This window comes from Sebastes umbrosus, chromosome 23 (assembly GCF_015220745.1).
Source record: "Sebastes umbrosus isolate fSebUmb1 chromosome 23, fSebUmb1.pri, whole genome shotgun sequence".
Classification (NCBI taxonomy): domain Eukaryota; kingdom Metazoa; phylum Chordata; class Actinopteri; order Perciformes; family Sebastidae; genus Sebastes; species Sebastes umbrosus.
The window spans coordinates 15197019-15207454 of record NC_051291.1 but is presented as its reverse complement, the minus strand read 5'-3'; the positions used below and the strand labels follow the sequence as shown (position 1 = coordinate 15207454).

The 10436-nt window shown below is 38.9% G+C and overlaps 1 protein-coding gene across 1 annotated transcript; it reads left to right on the top strand.

Annotated features, from left to right (window-relative positions):
- Window positions 1–1066: 1066 nt before the first annotated feature.
- tspan33a (tetraspanin 33a) lies at window positions 1067–8309 on the top strand. The gene is made up of 8 exons (XM_037760303.1): window positions 1067–1453; window positions 3485–3542; window positions 4652–4779; window positions 5170–5244; window positions 6902–6997; window positions 7106–7234; window positions 7320–7481; window positions 7577–8309. The coding sequence occupies exons 1-8, from the start codon at window positions 1352–1354 to the stop codon at window positions 7676–7678; spliced, it is 852 nt and encodes a 283-aa protein (XP_037616231.1). The 5' UTR covers window positions 1067–1351; the 3' UTR covers window positions 7679–8309.
- Window positions 8310–10436: the final 2127 nt, after the last annotated feature.

The following is a 10436-nucleotide window of genomic DNA, read 5'->3' as shown; positions in this document are numbered from 1 at the left end:
ACGTCGTGTGCGCGTTCCTTCAAAATAAAAGTTTAATTATATTCTCCTTTTTTTTTTGCTTTCAAAACTTTCTCTTTTTTTTTTGTCAATTATATTTTATTCAAAGCGAAAGATGTCGATGTGACGCAGACATACGTGAAAATATATATATTTTTTAAAAAGGACAGGAGGAAGATTATCCATATGTCACATAATATATACAGGTGGTTGTGTGTGCATAGTGGGAAATAGCACTTTCTGTCAGTAGATGGCGCACATTTGTCACTCTTTCTGTGGTTTCTGGATCTTGGTTTATTAATTTGAACAGGTACAAGCTTTGGGGGGAGTTTTTAATAAAATAACTATTGTAATTTGGTATCTAATTGTATGTTATATACAACCAGGAAGACTATATTGTAGAATTACAATTCCAGGAGCCACAGTTTCTGTATGTGCAATAGGCCCTTTTAATGGAAGACATTTTGGCATGTCACAGTAGGAAAAGCAAAGGTCTGAATTATTTTTATTCAGACCTTTGCTTTTTTTATTTTCATTTATGATTTCCATTTAGCTGCTTCAGTTTCAGGGTGCTGGTATTGTGCATGCTGGCTCACTGTCACACTCTCATAGCTTGCTGGAACCAACCAGTTAATGTTATTAGTAACACCTGTGCAAAAGACTATAGGCCCTATAATGTTTTACAAATGAATATCCCTATATGAAATAAACTAGAAATATTTTACTCATGTCATCATGTATGTAATCTGTTTTAAACCATTAGAATATAAATTACTGAAAATAATAAAAACTTTTCATTAGTTCCACAAAATTCATAATACTTTGAATAGAAACATTGAAGTACAACCATCCAGCTTAAAGTAAATACAAGTTTTAGTATTACACTTTAATGGCAAAAGAACATAGTAAATGAAAGCAAAAGTACCAACAGAAAAAGTATTCTGTCATAACATACATCTAAATAATAGTTTGTAAAAATACTCAAATTTTTCATTTAATTATACACATGAAGTAACAAACTGTTCCTGGTTTTGCTTAAGATCTATGGGGTCAATCATAGAACTTTTTTTTTTTTAATTCAGTAGCTCCTGCTGCTGCAGGTTCATATGATCACTGGTAAAGGAAACACACCCAGTTTCTACCCGCCCAGTCAGTCAGTCAGTCAGTCAGTGGTGGCCAGACAGCTCACAGCTACTCACTGGAACTGAGCGTATCTCATCAAGTATTAGGAGGAACCCAGCAGCTCGTCATCATCATCATGCTGTCGAGTCTTTAGTTTTACTCACGGAAACTTGTTTTTTTTTTTCATATTTGTGCGTAAACTTGGATAAGACGCTTTGGATAAGCTGTCACCATGGGAGGAAGACACAGAGGCGCACCTGGATCTAACGAGGACTACTCCTTTGTCAGCCCGATTGTGAAATACCTCCTGTTCTTGTTTAATTTCATATTCTGGGTGAGTGTTTTTTTATTCTATTAAACACACAGTGGGTAACAGTGGTATAACCTTTATTTACTCTTCTCTGTGCGCAGGTTAATCATTATGTTTCTTGGTGGCAAACCAGATTTTTGCTGCTCTGGGAGCTTCACTTTTAAACTATTTAAAAGTATTTCTTTCAGTTAAAAGACATTTCTATAGGCTACTATAAAACTATGTCAGACCACCTGTGTTTCCTACTTTTATTAAACCCTACAAGTGTTGGAGCATCCACTGCTTTAGTTGTTCATTAACGTTGGGTTAAAGTGAAACAGTGTTCAGGAAAGAGAAGGGAAGTTAATAACACACATAGCTGACACAAGCAGACACACCAGGTGTTTACTGCTCAGTCACTGGTCAGACACCAAGGTTTATTCTTACTTTAAATCAGGAATGCAGCATTAGATTTCTGTTTGATGGGTACTTGTTTGACTCCAAAACATGTTGTTGTTATCTCAATCTCAATAACAATGTTTAAACACCTCCACTCAGTGGAAACTTGTGGTTTCATGTCAGACTAGTTCCACTTCCTTTCATGATATTCTCAGTTGCCACTTCACTGATTCATATGCTGATGGAGCACAAGTGCGTCACCACTTCTGGTTGACTGTGTGGAAACATGCTTTCTGGTTAGCAGGTTTCACACTAAGTGACATGTTGTTTTTCCCGATTGCATTAATTACATGTTAATAATTATATGACTTGATCCTTTAAAAGTAAAGGAGTCAGTTGAAATTCAAAGTAAAGCTCAGCAGTGGGGTTGTAAACAAACCAAAGTTCACATGAGTGGGCTTTCATTCAGGGTCAGGTGCTCAGGGGACTGTAACATAAGGAGATTTGTGTCTTACAACATTTTTTAAAGCAGATCTATTGTTGCAGATTAAAACTTGTTGGGATTTAGTGGAGTGTGAGGACACATTCGTGTTGCTGGTCGAGCAAAAAAATGCTGTAAATGACTAAAAAAAGAGAACTAAAATACGTTTTTATTAAAATCTATCAAGAACATGAACAGACAAGGAGTTTGATGTTTTCAGGAGTGCTTCTTTACATGCTAATATCTGTAGAAAAATTAAATTATCCATTTCCTTTTACATTTTCAGCAGTGTCTTTTTACATAGACCTGTACGAGTGTGTCATCTTGTACAAACAGGACAAGGCTTTGTAAAAACTTGAAGCTCTTCGACGTGGAATGTGTTGTTGTCATTTCTGTTGCCCCCTGGCTATAATGGACTCTGTGTAGGAAACACCACATCTAACTGTGGTTCTTTTCTAATCTAGAAATGTCATGATGGAGTGTGTTTATGTAGTATGTTATAATCCTGGTAATAAGCTGTTTTGTGAGTTAGTACAATGACGATTAACCAAGTAAGTGAATCAGTTATGTAACCAGTGAGTGCAAGAATGGGATTTAGTGACCACTTAGTTTGAGCATCACATTTCACAAAACGGTGACATTTCATTAGACTTATACACACCATACAAAACAAACCTGTTTGCTTCAGGTTTATCTGTAAAACTAACCTTTTACAACACTGGCAGACGAATGTAGCGCTGCTCTCCAACCCCAGGAAGGTGCAGTGTCTGTGGTAACTGGATCCATTTCATTCAGAGAGGGAAGAGTGTTTCTCCCTTTATTCTATTGAGACTGAGAGCAGAGCGCTGACTGAAAGGCTCTTTATTTTATTTAGGGAAAGGTACAGATCGCTGCCAGGTCAATTCAGTCAAATGGAAGCAGAGTGGATGTCAGAGTGGCCTTATCTGCATTTCTAATGAAAATGTCCTGTAGTTGATTTACTTGAGGCTAAAAAAAAAGCATCTTAAAAAGTAGCTTTGATTCTATCTTGTCTATGACTCATATACTGTTTACCTGGTGAGTGGTGCCACTCCCTGGACAAGTATCAACATAGAGATGGTTCTTCACCCCTCCTGGGCTCTTTGTGTGGTTTCTCCTTATTATACCCCATGTATAATAATTCAACAAGTATAAATACATCTTTTTTTTCTCCTCAGATAATCTCTCTGGTGATGGTGGCCATCGGTGTATACGCCCGCATGATGAAACATGCAGGTAAATGATCCTTCAGTGATAGAGCACACAGCTTTTTCCTCAGGTTTAGTGGGAGACAGTGGGAGTATTGAGTGTCAGGACAGTGTTTTCATTGCTTTCACTAAACAACACAGTGGGGAAGACAGCATCAAATCTGTGTAGTTCAATGTTTTATAAAGGGAATTGAATGCACCAAAGGAAAATAAATGTATTTCTAACAAGAATACTGCCAGAGCTAGAGAAAGACACGAGGATTGCAACTCGATCAGAGTCAAACATCTCCTCTGCTCCTCTATTTAAGAAACTTCAGATTCTTACTATTTATGATGTCAGTATTTCTCCAATATGTGTTTTTATTTATAAGATACTTTCTGGTGGGAATATTCCTGAGCAGTTCAAAATCTCAGGTCCATTCTTACTCAACCCGTCAATCTCTAGATCTTCATCCTCCCAAATTCCTCACTAGTAGAGGTCAATTTTTGATAAGATGTAGGGGAACCAAATTAAGGAGTAGCTTTTCACATCTATCAATAAACTGTTCATCTGTCAAATGTTTCAAAAGTCGCTTAAAGGGTCATTTAATTTAATTGCTGTCTTGTAATTGCTTTTCCCCATGTTGTCCATGTATCTGTTTTTATGTTTTTTATTTTTTTCCCACTCACAATGTTGTTTGGTTATGATTTCCCAGAAGTCTTTATAGATATTTAAATCAATATCCTCCTCACAAACACTAACCGTACACTTCCACGCATCACGCACACACACTTATCTTTTTTGACATATTTACTGTATTGTTATTGTTGTTATTATATATATATCTTGTCCTAATTGTTTGTTATCACTATTATGTAGTCATATTATTTCTTTATATTAATCTTGTCTCTAGGTGGAGGCTTCAGATAAGCCCATTGTTTTTTTTTGCCTCTTCCTACACTTTATATTATTCATTTTTGTTATGTTGTATAGTCTTAAATTGTGCAAAACAAATAAACAAATAAGCAAATTAAAAATAAACTCAAAAGCACACTTCCATAAATGTTTCCTGTTACTATTTGAGAGGAATAATTCTGTCATTGCTCTCTCACATCAGTCTTTGAAACCCCTATTTTCTTCTTCTTCTGTCTTTTCAGAGGCGGCTATGGCGGCTCTGTCAGTGGACCCCGCTATAATGCTGATGGTCGTGGGGGTCCTCATGTTCATCATCACCTTCTGTGGCTGCGTGGGCTCCTTGCGAGAAAACATCTGCCTTCTGCAGACAGTAAGTCGTCTGCCAGGCTTTAATGTAGTCTACATACTGTAGATGATTATTTTTTTTACAGTGTAACAGAGAGAGGCATGCTGCATGACATGCTGTGAAGGTAATAGTGTCCAGATTCAAGCTCAGTCAACATGAGCTACAAAATGACTCACTACAAGTTGAAACAATCATTTTATTTTGAAATTTCAATCAATCAATATCTTTCTATCATAAGCTCTCGCTGTTAGGATTCTTGCTTTTTCCACATGTTTTCTCCAAGTAAACGGAGGTAACAAGTAACAGCTGAGTTTGCGTGGATCTCATGGAATCTGTCCCCAAATGAATTAACCCAAAACAGATTAATTTGACAGTGTTGTAATAAACATCCCTCTCTCTCTTTCCTCCTCACAGTTCTGTATCTGTCTGACAGTGATCTTCCTGCTCCAGCTGACTGCCGGGATCCTGGGCTTCGTCTTCTCTGATAAGGTAATGAAACGATAATACACAATAATACTGATGCACCTTTTGTTTGTTTGTCTGTAGGCTCTTTCTTGGGGTATAGGCTTTGCTTTATTTGTCTTTTCCTGATCGTGAAGATTGGTGAAACAATGCCCTCTCCTGGGCTTTGTCTGTAACTGCTGCAACATTTGAATAAACTCATGAATTGAACAGCAGTTTGCTCACAGATCGGGTTGTTAGATTTGCATTTCTGGTGTTATACAGCCATTAGAAAGACTGGTTTCTTGGGATTATCATATTTGTTATCAAACTGCTGCTACACTGAACAAAAAATATAAACTCAACACGTTTGTCTTCATTCCCCATTTGTCATAAGTTGAAATAAAAGATCCTTTTCTATGCACACAAAAGGCTTATATCTCTCCAATTTTGGCTCACAAATTTGTTACAAATCTGTGTTTGTGAGCACTTTCTCCTTTGCCAAGATAACCCATCTACCTGCCAGGTGTGGCATATCAAGATGCTGATTAAACTGGGTCATTATTAGGCTACACAGGTGTGCCTTGAGCTGAGTCACAATAAAAGGCCATTGGCATCCGGACTGCAGGAATGTCCACCAGAGCTGTTGCCCCGTGAACTGAATGTTCATTTCACTACTATAAGCTGTCTCCAATGTCGTTTCTGAGAATTTTAGTAGTACATCCAACCGGCCTTATAACCGCAAACCACGTGTAACCATGTTGGCCCAGGACCTCCACATTCGGTGTCTTCACTTGCAAGATGGTCTGAAGCCAGACACCTGCACAGCTGATGCAACAGTTTGGTTGTCACAAACAAAACAATTCTGCACAAACCGTCAGAAAACGTCTCAGGGAAGCTCATCTGTGTGCTCGTAGTCCTCAGCAGGGTCTTGATCTGACTGAAGTCTGTAGTCGTAACTGACTTGAGCGGGCCAACGGTCACCTCTCCGATGGCGTCTGGCGCTTTGGAGAAGTGTTCTCTTTGTGAATCCAAGAAATGCATATCTGTAGTGTGAAATCCATAGTTCAGAGTTTCTAATAAATGTCTTTTTTTTTCAAGATAAACTGCACATTTTAGAGTGGCCTTTAATCCCGATCAGCCCGAGGCACACCTGCTGTTTAATCAGCATCGTGATACGCCACACCTGTCACCTGGATGGATTATTTTGGCTCACTAATTAACACGGATTTGAACAAATTTTTTGAACAAAATTTGACCAAAATTGGTGCGAAATAAGCTTTTTGTGTGCATAGAAAAAGTCTTGGATCTTAGATATTCATCTAAACCATAATAAATAAAGTAATATGTACATTTAATTACAGATAGTAACTGTTAATTAAAAAACAAAGTATTCAAAAACAAGGGAAGAGAAAAAATGGTAGTAGTAATAATAATAATAAAATAAGAAATATAAAATATAAATATATGTATAATAAATTCAAATAAAATAATAATAATAATAATAAACAAATAAAAATAAATAAATTAGTAAAATAAATTCACACACCAGATTCCTGCAGCCACTTTAACCTACAAGAAGAAGCCCAGTCCATTATGAATGTCCCAAAGGAAACTGACTTAATGTAGTTTTGAGTTATTAACTGTGTTATTCATGTATTATTTTTCCTACATACTCTGACTAATTTTTTCACACTCTGCCAAGGCTCGGGATAGAGTGACTGTGATGATCAATAATGCCGTCGTCCACTACAGAGATGACATTGATCTGCAAAACCTCATTGACTATGGTCAGAAAGAGGTAAGGATTTTAGTCCAAATACATACTGGCTGTCATCGTCATTTTGTCATTATAAATACCAGAGCAATACACAGATAACTAACATGTCTTCTGCTCTCAAATCCTCAGTTTGGCTGCTGCGGTGGTGTGACGTACACTGACTGGTCGAACAACATGTACTTCAACTGCAAGCCGGACAACCCCAGCACAGAGCGCTGCTCGGTCCCCTTCTCCTGCTGTATCATATCCAAAGACGAGGTCAACCTTCTTAACAAGACTCTCCTGATTACTTTTAGTGTTGTGAATGTTTCATTTATGTGTTTGTCTTTGTGTACCCGAGCAGGACGTTATCAACACCATGTGTGGCAAGGGCATGCAGGCTTTCGAGTACAGTGAAGCAGGAGATCACATCCACACCAACGGCTGCATAGACAAGCTGGTGAACTGGATCCACAGTAACCTGTTCCTACTGGGAGGCATCGCCCTGGGACTGGCCATACCACAGGTAGGATATGGTGCCCGGCACACATACCAAGCCTCTAAAGAGTAGAGACGAACCAGCTGGTGAGCCATTCTGTCTGTGTTTTCTCTCTCTTGCAGCTGGTCGGCATCCTCCTGTCTCAGATTTTGATCAACCAGATCAAAGATCAGATCGAGCTCCAGAACTACAACCAGAAGCACCGCTTCGACCCGTGGAGATGACAGAGGCCGGATCAGACCGGATTCTGATGACACAGTGACACCAGAAGATGGGGGGAGGGGGGGACCACAAATGCCTTAAAAACATCTGTCACATCTGCCTGGATTGAGCATTCAGTATCATTAAAAACACAAGACTAACGTCCAGCCGGAGTGGAGGTCAGTACACACAAAGGAACCAGATGGAGAAACAGGACTCTGTCGCCACCTACTGGACATAAACGGTGCTTGAATTTACCAAACTTTATACAGTAGTAGAGGCAGGGAGGGTATTAGGTGGTCAGGGTCATATTGACTGACAACTGCAATCAGTATAATCTGTTACAAGTCATTTTTTTGTCAAAGACACCAAATTGGAGCGAGAGTTTATGCAAATCTATGTGTTTTTATCAACTGTAACAATGATCCTGCAAATGTTAACTAACTGAAAAAGGGAATTGTGTTGTTTTTTTTAACATATATTGATTTTGTAGATTTTTTTAAAGAAATTAAAAAATGTCAGACAGTATATCTTATACATGCTCCAAGTATTAGCAATGTGTACCTGAAATTTGCACGTTTTTGTAGTTGAAATACATGCGTCAAATAGAAAGGTACTTACAGTCTGGAAGATAAAGCATGCGAAATGGACAAATACTGGTTGTTGTGTAGTTTTGTATACTTTTACAATTCTATTTGTTAAGAGGACTATGCTCATTTTCAGGTGCATAATTGTATTTTGTTTTTCTACTAGAACATGTTTAAATACTTTAATGTTCATACCAGCCCAGTCTGCTCTGATTGGTCAGCTGGCCCACTCTGTTGTGATTGGTCAACCGAACTGGACTCCTCTCCAGCTCCGCTCTAAATAGCTTTGTGTGATGGCGTGCCAAACTAGCCGCTTAGGCAGGTATTATGCAAATGTGTTACTTGGTGACATCACCACGTTACGGAAGAAAAGACGGGACTTCAAGCGAGGCGTTTCAGACAGTTCAGGAGCAGTGTTTCTGTGGGGGAGAGTAACACCCTTTGGTGTAGACTTTGGTCTTTGTAATTTTGTAGACCTTTTTACATATACGAAAAACGATATAACACACTAAAGGAAAGGGAAAAAAGCACAAAAGCATAATAGGTCCTCTTTAAAAAAGTATTTACCTCTGGGCCTTGTACCCCTGATAGAAAAAAAGGAATAGTATAGCAGTATAATAAGCCTTTTTACATAATGGTTTGTATGTTTGCGCCCATGGTCTGACTTCCCATAATGAAAAAGGCCATGTTAGGCTACTTGGTCGTCCTCCAGGGGCCTGACACTGCACATGATGTCATTTCCTCCTCACATTTTAGCCCGCTGACAGCCTGCGTGGCTGCAGAGCCGCTGGGTTTTGTCTCAATATGCTGCCTTTATAAGTAAATGTTTGCCCAAACCGTAGAGGCTCTGTACAAAGTTTATATTCTGTATATGGCTGATATCCTGTTCTCACCTCTTGCCTTTTTCATTTTTTCTTTTGTAATAATGTTCAACTAATGAGTGGGGAATTCCCAGTTCCCCACCAAAGAAACCCGTTGTGTGAATGCCTGAGGTGCTGCAACGTTGTTTTGTTGATGTGGTCACTAGAACAGGCCAAGTTTGTATTTTGGTTGAGGTTCTCTGACTGTGGAAAGAAAAAAACTTGGAACTAAAACACCAAAAAATAATCTCCCCCTTTCTTGTTGTCTCCATACAGTACCAATTAAAGCTTGATTTGCTCTGACAGCAGAAGAAAGTTCAGCTTCATAAATATGTTTTTGTTAGGATTTTGGTTCAGTGCGGTCATAAATGTTTAGTGCAGATGTAAAGTTCAGTATTTAATCTCTTTTTATCACATAATTTGAGGAAAATATTCCAGGGTTCTTTCAAATGAAGAGCTGAATCTCTGGCAAAAGGTCTAATGTAACTGTGAAGACGCATAAACCAACGCGACCTTTCATCATCTCCACCCACGTTTTCTCTGCCCGGCAAATGAAAACCTGAGTTGCGAGGCATTCCCAGCCTGAAACCTGACGCCTGTAATCTTTGGGAGAGCAAAAACAGTCCTGCATGTTTGACGCAAGTCCGCAATCTAAACATGACATTTCTATGTTAGTTTAAAGCCGCGGTAACTAACTCCCCCTTACTGTGTTATTTCCCCTTTAGCACATAACTAAATCTGCTGTATCACCAATCTTAGGGGTGTGACATGTTATAATTTAGTTAAAGCAGCTGAGTATAATGAAAAAGTGACAGTTGTAACAGCAGTGTATGGCTCTTTAGTGTTGTGTTTTAGTGTGTGTGTGTGTGTGTGTGAGAGAGAGAGAGAGTGAGAGTGTGTGTTGGCCTGGGCTCCTGCACTCTGTGTGTGGTCCCTGGTTTTTGCCTCTGACTCACTCAGGCGGCCATGTTGCTGTGGGTTTCAAGGAGGCCCAGACGCGCACACACACACACACACACACACACACACACACACACACACACATAGAGGAGGGAGCAGAGTTAACCCAGTTTTTACTCTCAGAACCACCAGGAGAGAAACAAAGCATCTGCAGCCATGCAAATACCACAAGTGCACCATCCAATTAATGCGATAACAACAGCACCGTGGCGGAGATCGGACCAGTTTGTTTTTAGTGGTACCCTGGCTTATTCAAGCACATTAAAATAAACTTTTAGGAATTAAATCAGCAGAAAATAATGTGACTGTGTTTGAGATTTGTGTTTCATGTATGTTCATATTTTCTGTTTAGCAGTTTTGTTTTGTTTGTTTTC

Coding starts and splice junctions, on each gene's coding strand:
- tspan33a (XM_037760303.1), top strand. CDS start 1,352: ATGGGAGGAAGACACAGAGGCGCACCTGGATCTAACGAGGACTACTCC. Junction 3,543..4,651: donor CCGCATGATGAAACATGCAG/GTAAATGATCCT, acceptor CTGTCTTTTCAG/AGGCGGCTATGGCGGCTCTG. Junction 6,998..7,105: donor TTGACTATGGTCAGAAAGAG/GTAAGGATTTTA, acceptor TCAAATCCTCAG/TTTGGCTGCTGCGGTGGTGT.